The sequence below is a fragment of the Mustelus asterias genome, chromosome 8 (genome assembly GCF_964213995.1).
Source record: "Mustelus asterias chromosome 8, sMusAst1.hap1.1, whole genome shotgun sequence".
NCBI lineage: Eukaryota > Metazoa > Chordata > Chondrichthyes > Carcharhiniformes > Triakidae > Mustelus > Mustelus asterias.
Genome location: NC_135808.1, coordinates 92,418,951 through 92,434,529, shown reverse-complemented (window position 1 = coordinate 92,434,529; position 15,579 = coordinate 92,418,951). Strand labels below are relative to the sequence as shown.

General features: G+C 43.8%; 1 protein-coding gene across 4 annotated transcripts in view; it reads right to left on the bottom strand.

Annotated features, from left to right (window-relative positions):
- The window catches only part of fggy (FGGY carbohydrate kinase domain containing), a 278,408-nt gene that overhangs the window by 154,568 nt on the left and 108,261 nt on the right, over positions 1 to 15,579 (bottom strand). For all 4 annotated transcript variants that reach the window (XM_078218494.1, XM_078218493.1, XM_078218491.1 and 1 more), the window contains exon 6: positions 11,983 to 12,098. In XM_078218494.1, coding sequence (XP_078074620.1) covers positions 11,983 to 12,098 — 116 coding nt within the window. The remainder of the gene's footprint in view (positions 1 to 11,982; positions 12,099 to 15,579) is intronic.

Here is a 15,579-nt window from a genome sequence, read left to right as displayed (position 1 = left end):
TTTTGGCCTATGAATAAATGTTCTCATGTGCCTATTGTAAAGAAAATGAACCCACAACATGTTAACAGAATTCCTTATGAATGATTGGTGTTTTTATCAGGATAACAACACGACAGCCTCAACTCCACATTCCCATCTACCCCTGATAACCTTTGACTCTCTTGTCAGTCTCCACTGCCTCTGGGAAAGAGAGTTCCAAAGATTCATGACCCTCTATCACTATTATTACTTTTCTAACGTTTCTTCTCGCTCCCTGTACAGCTGAGTCACAGACGCTAACTTAAGACTTGACTCTGGCCATCCCCCCCCCCCCCACCCCCCCACCCCCTACCCCCACCCCCTACCCCCACCCCCCCCCCCCCCCCCCCCCCCCCCCCCCCAACACAAACACACACACACACAGGAACCAGCATGCTCATTAGTATTCAAAACTAAATCTTGGTTCAAGAGTGAGAGGGATCTCTTGCACTACCAACCTGGTGCTCCTGGTCTGTCCGACAGTTATTCATTCATAGAAATCATAGAAACCCTACAGTACAGAAAGAGGCCATTCGGCCCATCGAGTCTGCACCGACCACAATCCCACCCAGGCCCTACCCCCATATCTACCCACTAATCCCTCCAACCTACGCATCTCAGGACACTAAGGGCAATTTTTTTTTAGCATGGCCAATCAACCTAACCCGCACATCTTTGGACTGTGGGAGGAAACCGGAGCACCCGGAGGAAACCCACGCAGACACGAGGAGAATGTGCAAACTCCACACAGACAGTGACCCAAGCCGGGAATTGAACCCAAGTCCCTGGAGCTGTGAAGCAGCAGTGCTAACCACTGTGCTACCGTGCCGCCCTTCATTCATTCCTTCTTTGCCTGCACATTCTTAAGCTACGGGTTGACCATCTCTAGAAATGTGCTATCCACGTAGTTCCCAGCCTCAGATACACCAGCTGGAATTCTCCGACCTCGCCTGCAGCTGGGATTCTCTGGTCCCACTGCTGTGAATGGAGATTTGGCTGCCAAACTCTCTGCTTTCACTAGCAGCAGTAGCAGGTGAACGATACCAGAGAATTCCAGCCACTGTAAAGGTGTCAAAACTGCTGCTCAAATTTTAAACTTCTTTAACTGATGACACTTCCTGTACGTATAGTTGTCCAAGACAAAAGGAGCATCCACAGGGCAGAGGATGTACATTCAATGGAACTGAAATGCCCTGCCATGTCTCTATTAATTAGACTGCTACCTAGATTTACAAGAAATAAACTTGTAGGAATAAATGACAACTAAGTTGACAATGCCACTGGTTGATGCAGATTTGCCATCACACATTCTTTTCCATCTAGGGTCAGAGTGGCTGTGTATTATATGTATCATCCGCAGCATAAGGCAACACAGTTGAAAACTTGCAACATAAAAAAATGTGCTTAAGACCTCTCAGATTAGAGGCTTGCTTCAGACAAGTACGGTTTGTTAAATGGGACAACAATGACCAACAAATTGAATCACAAATTTTAAAGCTGTAAATGTAAAATATAAGTAAAAAACGGAGTTGACAGTGAGCCTCAAGATTGTTGAACTGTTGAGGTTTTTAGTTGCCACAGAAAGATAGCTATCAGTATGCAAGACCACAGTACTCAATTCTAAAAATTTCTGCGGTGCAATGAATCATATTCAGGGTACTCATAATGCACTTTGAAATTAACGGTAGCTGCTTTGTTCAATAGGTCTACCTCATACACAGAAAACATCAGTATGTTCAGTTCAACTTGAGAAAAAACAAACATCTGATTCGTCAAAACAGCATGGACTCTGTAGTGGTCTACACAGACAGTGTGAGCACTTTGCGGAACGCCTTCGCTCAGTCAGCAAGGAGGACCCTGACCTTCTGGTCATTTGTCATTTCAACTCACCATCTTGCTCTCATGCTCAAATTTGACTCACATTGTGTTCAACAACTTCAGACCATGAACTCTGACCTTCATTTTGGATTCCCCCCACATTCCCCCCCACAAAGCACCAGTCTAGATCTGTTCTCACGTTTTTGCTTTCAGATGATGCTGATCTTTATTCTGCTGTTAACACCTACTCTTAACCAATGCTTCATGTCTTTAATATTATCATCACCAATCCCTCTGCCTGGCGTCCCATGGCATTTTTGTCATTCAACCTTGGGCGGCACGGTGGCATAGTGGTTAGCACTGCTGCCTCTCACTGCCAGGTACCCGGGTTTGATTTCAGCCCCGGGTGACTGTGCAGAGTTTGCATGTTCTCCCCATGTCTGCATGGGTTTCCTCCGGGTGTTCCGGTTTCCTCCCACAGTCCAAAGATGTGCAGGTTAGGTGGATTGGCCATGGCAAATTGTCCCTTAGTGTCCCAAGGCATGTAGGTTAGGGATATTAGCAGGATATATACGTGGAGTTACGGGATGGGACCTGGGTAAGAGAGTCGGTGCAGGTGCGATGGGCCGAATGGCTTCCTGCACTGTAGGGGTTCTATAACCTCGCTGTCCTCTAACCTATCCCAGATCTTCTCTTTTTCTCTGCCTGCCCCTTGCCCTTTTTTAGAAACATAAAATCCATCACATTTCTTCCTCTTCACTTTTGAATAAGAGTCACATTGGACTTGAAATGTCAACTCTGTCTCCACAGATGCTACTGAGCTTTTTCAGAATTTTCTGTATTTATTTTAAATCTCCAGGATTTGGAGTATTTTGCTTTTAAACACTATAGATGCTGGAAATCTCAAATCTGAGAGCTAACCCTGCACTCACCTTTTATTTCTTTACTTGTCCCATTACTACTTTGTTTAACTCTGCCCTTCAAATCTTTTGTGATTTAATGTCTTCCATATTCTGCCCTATCACAGACCTTCCCTTGTTCTTTTCCCATCCTCTCCTCTCTTTTATTCATTTATGGAATATGGGCGTCGCTGGCTAGGCCAGCATTTATTACCCGTCCCTAGTTGTCCTTCAGAAGTTGGTGGTGAGCCACCTTCTTGAACCACTGTAGTCCTGAGGAATAGGTCTGTGTCTGTCTCTGTGGAGTTTGCACATTCTCCCCGTGTCTGCGTGGATTTCCTCCGAGTGCTCCAATTTCCGCCCACAGTCCAAAGATGTGTGAATTAGGTTGATTGGCCATGCTAAATCGCCCCTTAGTGTCCAGGTAAATCGCCCCTAGCTAGGGTAAATACATGGGGTCATGGGGATAGGGTCTGGGTCAGATTGTGATCGGTGCAGACTCAATGGGCCAAATGGCCTCCTTCTGCACTGTAGGATTCTATGATTCTATAAAGGTACACCCACAGTGCTGTTAAGGAGGAAATTCCAGGATTTTGACCTAGCGACATTGAAAGAACGGCATATTATTTCAAGTCAGGATGGTGAGTGACTTGGAGGGGAACCTGGTGGTTTTCTCAGGTACCTGCTGCTCTTGTCCTTCGAGATAGTAGTGACCATGGGTTTGGAAGGTGCTGATAAGGAACCTTGGTGAGTTCCTGCAGTGCATCCTGTGAATGGCATACACTTCTGCCACTGTTCATCCGTTGTGAACAGATTGAATGTTTGTGGAAGGGGTAGCAATCAAACAAACTGCTTTGGCCTGGATAGTGTCAAGATTCTTGACTGTTTTTGGAGCTGCACTCATCCAGGCAACTGAGTGCATTCCATTCCATTCCTAGGACATTTTTTGATATTAAAGGTGCTGTAAAATGCATGCTGTTGAATGTGCACGTGTAAAAATGCCTTGCCTTGTAAACATGATGTGAAGATGCCGGTGTTGGACTGAGGTAAACACAGTAAGACGTCTCACAACACCAGGTTAAAGTCCAACAGGTTTATTTGGTAGCACAAGCCACTAGCTTTCAGAGCGCTGCTCCTTCATCAGGTGAGTGGGATTTCAGTTCACAAACAGGGCATATAAAGACACAAACTCAATTTACAAAATAATGGTTGGAATGCGAGTCTTTACAGGTAATCAAGTCTTAAAGGTACAGACAATGTGAATGGATGGTACATACACTTGCAACTCGGCCAACGTTGCCTACTGATACGCTGCAGGAAAGGATGTCCCGAGGCATGGTACATTGGGGAGACCATGCAGATACTATGACAACGGATGAATGAACACCACTCGACAATCACCAGGCAAGAGTGTTCTCTTCCTGTTGGGGAACACTTCAGCGGTCACAGGCATTCGGTCTCTGATCTTCGGGTAAGTGTTCTCCAAGGTGGCCTTCATGACACACGACAACGCAGAGTCGTTGAGCAGAGACTGATAGCCAAGTTCCGCACACATGAGGATGGCCTCAACCGGGATCTTGGGTTCATGTCACACTATCTGTAACCCCCACGACTTGCCTGGGCTTGCAAAATCTCACTAACTGTCCTGTCTGGAGATAATGCACATCTCTTTAAGCTGAGCTTAACCCTCTCTCCACTCACATTGTCTGTACCTTATGTTCTTTATGCAGTCTAACTTGGTTCGCCTCCTTCCATCTTAATTCTTTCAAACGCCTCCAATGGAATATTTATTTTTGGAAACTTGACCAGTGATGGGAACAAAAAATACTTCAGAACAATTAGCACAAAGGTCATGAGAGCTTAAATACCTGAACAGCAAAATTAACACAAATAAGAAATGTCTGGGCTGAAAACACTAAGCTTTGCAATGTTATGTATGTTTTAAACAGCATTTAGTATGCCTATTTACACCTAGCAACTCTGAATGTCCATTTCACATACATATGGTATAGTGCTAGATGATATGTGCTGCCGCCAAACCAACAAAATTAATTTCCTTCCATTTGATATTAGCACTCCTTCAAGCTTCATCCCCGACCCAATTAGGATAACCAGAATTACTGACAAATAGCACGATTCCAAACAGAAAATCTAGATTTTTTTTTAAACAATTTTGTTTGGAGAATTTGGGGAATACATTTCAGACAGTCCTCCTCTCAACTTTCCACTCCCTTTAAGAAGTGAATGAATGACTTGTGCACTTCTCTGATTTTATTTGATGATGTTCACCAGCTCCAACACACCCCTCCCCGATGAGCTCAATGCATTCTATGCCCGTTTTGAGCAAGGGGTCAGTGAGAGCACGCCCTCCACCCTGGAAGCCTTGGATGAACCTGTATCTGAGGCCACCATTGCAGATGTCAGAGCAGCTTTCTCGAAGGTCAACTCACAGAAAGTGACTGGTCCGGATGGGGTACCCAGACAAGCACTCGGATCCTGCGCGGATCAGCTGGCGGGGGTATTCGCAGACATCTCCAACCTCTCTTTACAACAATCTGAGATCCCTATCTGCTTCAAGAAGACGACCATGGTCCCAGTACCAAAGAAAAGCCAAGCAGTGTGCCTTAATGACTATCGTCCAGTGGCTCTGTCATCCCTCATTATGAAGTGCTTCGAAAGGTTAATCATGGCACGAATCAATTTCAGTCTCCCGGACTGCCTGGATCCACTACAGTTCTCCTACCACCAAAACAGGTCCACAGCAGACGCCATCTCCCTGGCTCGGCACTCAACCCTAGAACACCTAGATAACAAAGACACCTATGTCAGATTCCTATTTATTGACGACAGCTCAGCCTTCAACGCCATTACTCCCATGAAACACATCTCCAAACTCCTTGGCCTGGGCCTCGGCACCTCCCTCTGAGACTGGATCCTGGACTTCCTAACCCACAGACCGCAATCAGTAAGGATAGACAACATCATCTCCTCCACGATCAACCTCAACTCTGGTGCCCCACAAGGCTGTGTTCTCAGCCCCCTACTATACTCCTTATACACCTATGACTGTGTGGCCAAATTCCCCACTACCCACCGTAGTGGGTCGAACCTCAAACAATGATGAGACAGAGTACAGGAATGAGATAGAGAATCTGGTGAACTGGTGCGACGACAATAATCTCTCCCTCAATGTCAACAAAATGAAGGAGATCATCATCGACTTCAGGAAGCGTAAAGGAGAACATGCCCCTATCTACATCAACGGGGGCGAAGTAGAAATAGTGGAAAGCTTCAAGTTTTTAGGTGTCCAGATCATCAACAACCTGTCCTGGTCTCCCCATGCCGACATTATAGTTAAGAAAGCCCCAACACCTCTACTTTCTCAGAACACTAAGGAAATTTGACATGTCAGCTACGACTCTCAGCAACTTTTACAGATGCACCATAGAAAGCATTCTTTCTGATTGTATCACAGCTTGGTATGGCTCGTGCTCTGCCTAAGACCACAAGAAACTACAAAAGGTCGTGAATGTACCCCAATCCATCACACAAACCAGCCTCCCGTCCATTGACTCTGTCTACATTTCCCGTTGCCTTGGCAAAGCAGCCAGCATAATTAAGGACCCCACGCACCCCGGACATTCTCTCTGCCACCTTCTTCTGTCGGGAAAAAGATACAAAAGTCTGAGGTCATGTACCAACCGACTCAAAAACAGTTTCTTCCCTCCTGCCATCAGACTTTTGATTGAACGTACCTCACATTAAGTTGATCTTTCTCTACACCCTAGCTATGATTGTAGCACTACATTCCGCACTCGCTCGTTTCCTTGTCTATTTTACCCAGGGCTGAAATGGTTGCCACAAGAGGACACAGGTTTAGGATGCTGGGGAGTAGGTACAGAGGAGATGTTAGGGGTAAGTTTTTCACTCAGAGGGTGGTGGGTGCGTGGAATCGGCTGCCGGTAGTGGTGGTGGAAGCAGATTCGATAGGGTCTTTTAAGAGAATTTTGGATAAGTTCATGGAAGTTAGTAAGATAGAGGGTTATAGGTAAGCCTAGTAGGTAGGGACATGTTCGGCGCAACTTGTGGGCCGAAGGGCCTGTTTGTGTTGTAGGTTTTCTATGTTCTATGTTCTATGTATGGTATACTTTGTCTATATAGCACGCAAGAAACAATATTTTTCACTGTATACTAATACATGTGACAATAATAAATCAAATCAAATCATTTAACAATACTGCATGAAGTAAACTCTGCGGATTTTGAACTCCATCGGTATCCTTAAAAATATGGAACAAAACTTATTGCAGTGCACATTGGATTAATTCAACTTGCGTACATAGCTGAGTGTGGATTTTATTGTTCCAAAAACTTTAATTTTGGACAATTGCGCCACATGATAACTAGAGATAACGAGCAGATTTTCCGGCCTTGCTCGCCCCGAGACCGGAAAATCCTGCCCGAGGTCAATGGACCTTTCCATGGTCTGCCTCTCGCCTGCTCCCGTGGCAGGTGGCACAGTAAAATTCACCCCAACAAGTCTGTTATTGCAGGCCAGCTATAAAAAGTTAATGAGCGAGTAACAATCTAAAATTGCCCAGTAGGCAATTCTTCCAGAATGTGCTACATTGACTGCGAAAGGCCGCAAGTGCCAAAGCATTCTCAATGTAATACGCTCCCAATTAGAGAATAATATTTGGGATAGTCAGTATAGTTTCCCAGGCAACCACGTCTCCAGTCACAGCCACTCAGACACAATTAACTTCTGAAATCAATTTTCCAGGCAGAAATATAAATTTGGAAATTTGGTAGGATTCTTTTCAGCTAATCTAAAATCAGATGCATGATACCTCTTGTTCAGTTTTCAGAGCAAGATGACAAGAGCCAATTACTAAAATGCCAACTGTGATTTGTTGTATGAAAATTTGGATACAATCTGATACTCAATTTTCTCAACTTTGATTAGTGAGAACATTAACTAGCCAACAACCCATCTGCTTGATAAAAAACAGAAGACACCAGGGAGTGTTACAACATTCAAGTACACAAGCAAAGACAATGATTGAATGACCTATGTAGGGAATAAAATTTTGCTATCTAACAATACACTTACTCCCCAACCATAAAATAGGGCAATTCCCTCCCTTAGGAGTTTTTTCACTCTCTCAACTCCTTAATGAACCTTCAAATGAAATTGTCACTTCAGTCACCATCCATTTGTCTGGAATTGTAGGCCGTGCAGCCACTTCTACTCAGAAATAGGGAGATATACAGGGAAACTCCATTTCAGGTAAGATCATCTCTCCAACCAATTAAAAAAAAACTTTCATTCTGTCACAATGGACTGGAATCAAATCAATGTCAAAGAAGTGAAAGGGTAGCGTCCTCACTCAGTGTTATCATAATTATAAAATATAGAACAAATAGTTTTATTCTAAGGACAGGATATTCCGGGTCCCTACCTCCGGGCCGTGTTTTCTGGAAGCAGCGCGCCATTGGTCGCCAGCGGGATCTTCTGGTCCTGCCAATGTCTACGGTGTTTTGCATGGCTTGCTTGTCCTGCCATTGGGGAACGCGCTGCGGGTGGTTGCCCTCAACAGCACTGGAAGATCCCACTGCCAGGAAGGACCAGAACCCCTCCCTCAACACTCCCCTCCTAAGTGTTCTCATTTTGAGTATTGTTTTGCATCTGGTGGCAACATTGCAAATATTTCTGTTTTAGTCACGAAAAGGATCTGCAACTTTTAACACTTTTCCATGAACCTGACAGGAAACAGTGGGATATATGTTGAAGCTCATCCTCCGTTTTCAAGGTGGAACATGGAGGAGAAAAAGACCAACTTTAGGAGCCCATATCCCATGCCCCAAAGATTCATGAAGCGTACCAAACTTTATAATGGACGGGATTTGAGTGAGACCGGAAATTCCCGCTCGAGGTCAACGGACTTTTCCGTTATCCGCCCTTCGCCTGCTTCAATTCCGTGGCGGGTAGGGCGATGGAATTCCGGCGATTGAGTCAGGCAATTTTTCAGGTCCATTGTATATCTCAATGAGAAGCTTTAATATCTGCTTTAGAACTATATTTTTGAAATCTTGCTGTCCTGAACAGAACAGGCCTGCCTGCTCAGATTTCACTGCAGTGCCTGTGACTTTAAAAGCAGACACCTACAAAAGATGAGCTTTAGAAAAAAGAATCCAGATCAAGCTCTTTTGAGGAACTGCTGCTGGCCCATGATAGTCCCCTCCCTGTTCAGCTTCCATCACGGACACTCACCCAAAGACTACTGCCAGCTGGGCAGGCATTCACATGGGTCAGCGTCCCTTGGAGGTGCCAGAGGTGCCAATTGTTCATTCAAACAAGATCCAAGGTCCATATTTGATGCAGCTTTAGTCTATCGTTTGGGAATTGGTCCCTGTGGCCAGTTCGTGCTGGCTTATGAACAAGTAACCAAATAAATTTCTATCACAGCATGTTTTCCACTGAAAAACATCTCACATGAAATGAATGGAGGCATTTTACTCTAAGATAACATACAATTATTGACTGGGATAATTACTTATCATTGCACACTGCACAGAGGCTACTAGATTAGTTGTGCCTGTGGATTATAATTGAGTTATCCAATTAAGGGTTCGGATGACATCTAAAAGTGTGTTAGACCACAGCTGATGTTATTGCGAAGCCAGCCAGACCCCAGAGTGAAATCTGTCTCGCTGATCGTAAACCATTTTTTAATTGTGAAGAGGAGGAGGAAGCGCTGATGACCTCAGAATTCCAGTAATGCTTTTACAATTTAAAAAATTAACTCACTTATTAAAAAGTGAAAAAAAATTAAGCACACAAGATAAACATTACACAGTTAAAGCAGTCTTACGGAACAACCCTCCTAAAAACTTGCATGGTCAAAAGTATGCAATTAAGCTATCTTTTTGGCTACAACCCCTTCCAAATTTTAATCATTAAAATTCAGTAAATATTACCCAAGTCAAGGAATTGTTGTCACTCTAATAAAGGCACTCCTCTCGATTTCTGAAACGCTTCTACTTTGATGTGGAATTCCAGAAGAAAGTTCAGAAGCAAACTGTTTCCAAAAACAAAGGCCGGAATTTTCTGGCATTCACGCCAGTGGGATCTTCCGGTCACTCTGAGGGCACACCCTGCCGCATGTTTCCCAGCAGCGAGGAATGAACTAAATGAGAAACCCCGTTGACAACAGCGAGACCAGGCGGTCCAGCCATTGGCCAATGGCGGACTTCCTACTCTGTCGCAAAACATATGGCACATCGTGCAGGAAATCCCACACAAAGATCTGCTGGCTTAACACTGGGTGGTTGCCTCCAATTCAAAAGTTACACAGCATCCTACACAAAGTGGTCAGGGCTTTGCCCTGCAGCCGCACCAACTCAGTTGAATATGCCTTTCCTTCAATATCTTTTCCCCCTTTTTATCTCAGATTTCATTGTCCTCAAACACCTCTTTGAACTCAACTTTTCCAAATATAAAAATACTTTGATTATGTTTTCTATTTTGCCTCTACTTTCAGTGATATAAAATTTAATATACTTTTTTCTGTTTACTCATAGACTCCTGTAAGATGCAAATGTTTCCATTCACCTTTGAACTCCCTTTTGAAATTCAATAGCTGAAAAAACAATTTCTCCATTCACCTCATGATGCAAATTTCAGATCCAATCTATTTACTTGTAACTCAAACCCACCATAACCTCTCATTCCAAATGTCCAAACCTAACTATTTTTAACCTTTCATCTCTTAGACCTCACAACCTGTGTCGAGTAATCTTCCCCTGGTTTCATTAACCCTAAAGTCAGACAAACTCACACACACATATAGTTGTAACTACACAGAAAACATAATCACAAAAATACAAAACATACATCTCTCATCACAAATGTGTTAGCTAAATTTGCGAATCTATTCATCAAAAAAACTGCAAATAATTCCTTGTAATTTTCTGACAGGTGTTTGATGTCATTTTTACGGCTCCATATGAAGGGTAGATTTTCTTTATGGCAAATGCTTTTATTAATAATGTATATCATTGCCACAATGCAGGGCAGTATAAAGTAAGAGAGCATTAAAATAAGAGGGCACAGATTTAAAGTGATTTGCCAAAGAAGCAAATGTGATGTGAGAAAAGACTTTTTCACACAGGTGGCTCGGGTTTGGGATGCACTGTCTAAAAGTTGTGGTCGAGGCAGACTCAATCGAGGCAGTCAAGAGGGCATTAGATGATCATTTGAATAGAAACAATGTGTAGGGGTATCGAAAAAAGGCAGGGGAATGGCACCAAGTCATCATGCTGATTTGGAGAGCTAGTGCAGACATAATGGGCCAAATGGCCGGGTTCTGCACTCTAACAATTTTGTGATTAGTGAAGAAAACTTGATTAAAATCTCTGATAGGACTACTTCTCCAATTTCTTCTGATGAAGAGTTCCACTAGATACAATATGATTGCAAGAATGACTGGGAGCAGGAAGCTTGGAACAATATTGTGAGTTGAAAAAATTTCCATCCACATCATGCAGTACACTTCTATTCCCAGAGCAACTGCATTAGTTAGGAACTGAAAGTGGCTAAGGGGTCAGAAAGTGAAGTGAAATTATTCTTATGTTGACTACACAGTTTTCACAGGATGGTACACCACCCATGAATTTCCTAGTAGCCCTAGCCATGAAGAAAAATCAAATGTTAAGGTGCTAGATGAGTTAAACTGTGTGAGATCACATTGCCAACATATTATTCCGATTGGTACACCAGAATGTTTTCAGTTTAGATTCTAATTTGTTAATCTAGATTCTAATTAGTTGAGGTGGACCTATTGCACTTATCGTAGCTTTATCGCAAATTTCAGCCAATGGGACTGCTAACATCCGAACATTCATTTGCAGGATGGCACTTTTGTTTGTTTTGCTGGTAGGTGACCCTTGCATTATTGAACCATTAATAGATCCAAAATACTTCGAACCGGTGTCCTCCCAAACGAAAGCAAAATATTCACTAGGTCAGCCAGCTGGAGGGAGCCTGAAACAACCTCACACGAGCGTGTCAGACTACCTCCTGTACTCAAGGCGTAAAGCCAAGAATTTTGTTTGATTACTGGAACTATATATAGCTGCAGCACCAAGCCACAAATCCGCATTATACAATAAACAGCTCGCAAGTACAAAATACCCCATTTTAAAATATCCAAACACATGTATGGTAACAGCTATTATTGCATACCTATTTTGGAGTGGTTGTTGTCTGTTAAATCTCCAAGTCCGATCCGTTTCCAGAAGCAGTCACTCCAGCCTGTTTCTGCAGAGTAGGTCCACTTACAAACCAACGAACATAACGATCTGGGATAAAAAGCAAGGGAATGGTAATTGCCTATATCTCACTTGATTCATTTATACAGTTTGAATATATTGCTCTCCAATTCATAGCTTTCATTGATAAAATATAAGATGAAGGAGAATATTTTGCATTAATTTAGAAATGGTTTGATCTATTACTGGTTCAATGAGTGCATGATCATCTGCAGCATTTTCCTGTATGTCACCCCATCAAAATCTTCATCTGAGCTCCCTGCAGAAGAATTTGTCTGTGACCTTGTCCTCCAGGAGCTGGCACATGTGCTACTCATTCCTCCAGACATGGTTGTTACCAATTGATGCCCGGTCACTGCCCATCAGCTGGTCATGACTCTGTGCTACCTTTTAAGGGTCTCACAGTGCCAGTATCGGAGCTGTTATGATTATGAGGCTAAGTGATGGTGCATCCTCATCACTCTTCTGGCTAGCTCTTCTCCCAGCTTCAGCTGAGGCTGTCCAGGTGGCAGTTCTTATGTATCATGTAAGTAGGCACACAAGCAGAATGGGAGGATTGAGTGGTAAGGAAGGGGATGAGAAAGCAAGAATTCCACAATCACATTATCTTCAGCTTTCACTGATTCCGTAGCTCAGGATATTCGAGAGTGAGGAGGGTGCTGGAAAGGGGCACAAAGCTACTACTTGTTTCCGAAGAAGAGTCATTTGAATCTAAACGTTAACTCTGTTTTTCTTTCTCCACAGATGCTGCCAGACCTGTTGAGTTTTTCCAGCACTTTCTGTTTTCTGCCAGGTTGGATCCTAGGCGAGGTGTACCTATCCTTCTTCCCTCTGCCTGAACTCCTCTTCTGCCTTCAGGCCTCTAAGTCATTGGAAGACTATGGAAAGCCCCTACTAAGCACTGTGGTCACTGCTGAAAGAAACAGCGACTGGAATCAACAATGGTATGGGAAAAACAATCTGCAGGATAAGTCTTGCATAGCCTCAAGGCGGCAGCAGGAAACTATTCTGTCTAGAATAATGCATGATGTGGAGATGCCGGTGTTGGACTGGGGTGGGCACAGTGAGAAGTCTCACAACACCAGGTTAAAGTCCAACAGGTTTATTTGGTATCACGAGCTTTCAGAGCGCTGCTCCTTCTCCACTCATCTGATGAAGGAGCAGCGCTCCGAAAGCTCGTGATACCAAATAAACCTGTTGGACTTTAACCTGGTGTGAGACTTCTTACGGTAGAAAATTGCAGTATGGGAAAACATAAACAAAAGAAATCAAACTCGCCAAGAACTTTTCAAATGATCCAAATTTTTAAGGCCAGCGAACTGTCGTGTCTATGTTATATGCACGAACTCGTGTATAGGAATGGAGAGGCCAGAAACATGTTGCAATTCAATGTGAGACATACATAAGTAAGAATGAGGCCTGTGTCCGATTAGTGCAACTGATCGGGGCAGCACGATGGCACAGTGGTTAGCACTGCTGCCTCACAGCACCAGGGACCCGGGTTCAATTCCAGCCTTGGGTGATTTTGTACAGTTTGCAAGTTCTCATTGTGTCTGCGTTGGTTTCCTCCGAGTGCACCGGTTTCCTCCCACAGTCCAAAGATGTGTAGGTTAGGTGGGTTAACCGTGGCAAATGTGTGGGGTTATGGGGATAGGGTCTGTCAGAGAGTCAGTGCAGACTTGATGTGCCAAATGGTTGCATTCTGCGCTGTAGGGATTCTATTCTATTCTATCACAAAATTGGTTCATACAGATTCTTCCTCAAAACCAATCATTAAACTAAGAATGGTTGGTTGTGGAGATTTTGAAACATTTCTGCAGGGAAGCACAGTTCAATGTAACTGCAGGTATCTCTTGCAAGGTGGGAATCCTCTTTCAATGTCTTTTCTTCAGCAATACCAAGATGGTGAGGAGTACCTTATACTGAAAATGCTCCCCACCACACATTCCTACTTCTTTCATTTGAAACCTCCTGTGAACTAATGGTTTCACAATGGATTATAGTATACACTTTAAAATAGTCACACTGTAAATGCTTTCAACAATGCTTTTTGATTATTTTAACACTGCATGGTCGATTCAATGTGCATTTTAAGGTGTGCCTTATGACAAAGTCAAGAAAAAAGAGCTCCAGACAACTTCTGCTATAATCACTTCTACAATTTACCTTTGCCTTTAATGTGCCTACAGAAGGCCATGTAAGTACCAGAACAAAGCTCCACAATTTTCCGATCTGTACCAGTGGGGCTTTTTACTGTGTTACCATTCTGATATCAGCTAAGCAGCTCTCTGCTGATTGTGAAGATCTGGAGCATATTGCAGGGAAGAAAAGATGTTCCAGCAGTTCACTGCACAGTTTGTAGGATTGTTGGGAACCGAATGGATATTTTTCTTGATATAATTTCTTAATTTAGTTCATATTGATTTTGAAAAATCAGTCTTGGGGCAAATCCAATCATGAAAGAATGATTTCATAGGAGGCACTTGATTTGTGTCCTGGCTTGGTTTGCTTGGCTGTGCATTGACGTTGGTCAGTCACAAAATTAGATTCCTCACACTGAATAGTGCCCAAAAGGTAAGAACTATAAATCTTTAGCACATCTGAACTCTGAGCTGCGCAGTATTCTTTTTCTCTGAAACACGACAAAAAGTAAGGCAACCTAATTGATTTAATGAACACAGTGGCCTGAATTTTCAGGATGGTGAGTGTTTGGCAGCCGACATCCAGAGAGTTGATGCAACCCTGCTGACATCGACAGGCCCGCTGCCATTTCGCACTCAAATGAGTGTTGATTGGCGGCAGATGGGACTTCCGTCCTCACTTGGACCAAAGTCCTGCCTTGGAGAGCCAACAATTCTCTAGCCCATCCAGGCACAGTGCTGCAGTGGCCAGAAAAGGTACTGCAGCGCCATGACTGAGACGAAATCCCTGGAAATGCAATGCTGGTAAGTACCAGGGATCCCAGGGTGGGGAGGATAGGGGATGAACTGGGGGTGTCGCGACGATGCGGGGGGGTGAGGGGGGTGGGCGATCTCACAGTCGGGGGTACGTCGGTGGGGGATGGAGGGCCAGAGGCCTTATTTGTGGCATGGATGGGCCTTGTCTGCCCCATCGTAAAATTGCCTTCGGGTTGTAGCGTGTGGGATCCTGGAGGGAATCCTGTCCATGCTATAAAATGCCCCTCCCCAGCTTTGCCTCAGAACCTGCTAGGAGGGGAGCGTAAAATCCTGGCCAGTGTTTTGTTTAACTTGTAAAATGTCAGTTTAAAACATTTGTTTGCCTCCTCTCTGTCTCCTCCCTGTCCCAGACTCAGTGCTCTTTTTAGCAAGGAGGCACCTACACAGACGCTCTCATTGACCAGTGCCCAGGGAAGAGACCACCCCATTAGCTTTCCCTTCTGCCACACATTGGCACGAATATGTCAGCAACAAACCGTCCGCTTCAGATTTTCATAACTGTTACAAAGTAAATGATTTATTTATGAGAACTGCATGTTTACCACATGTTTGAT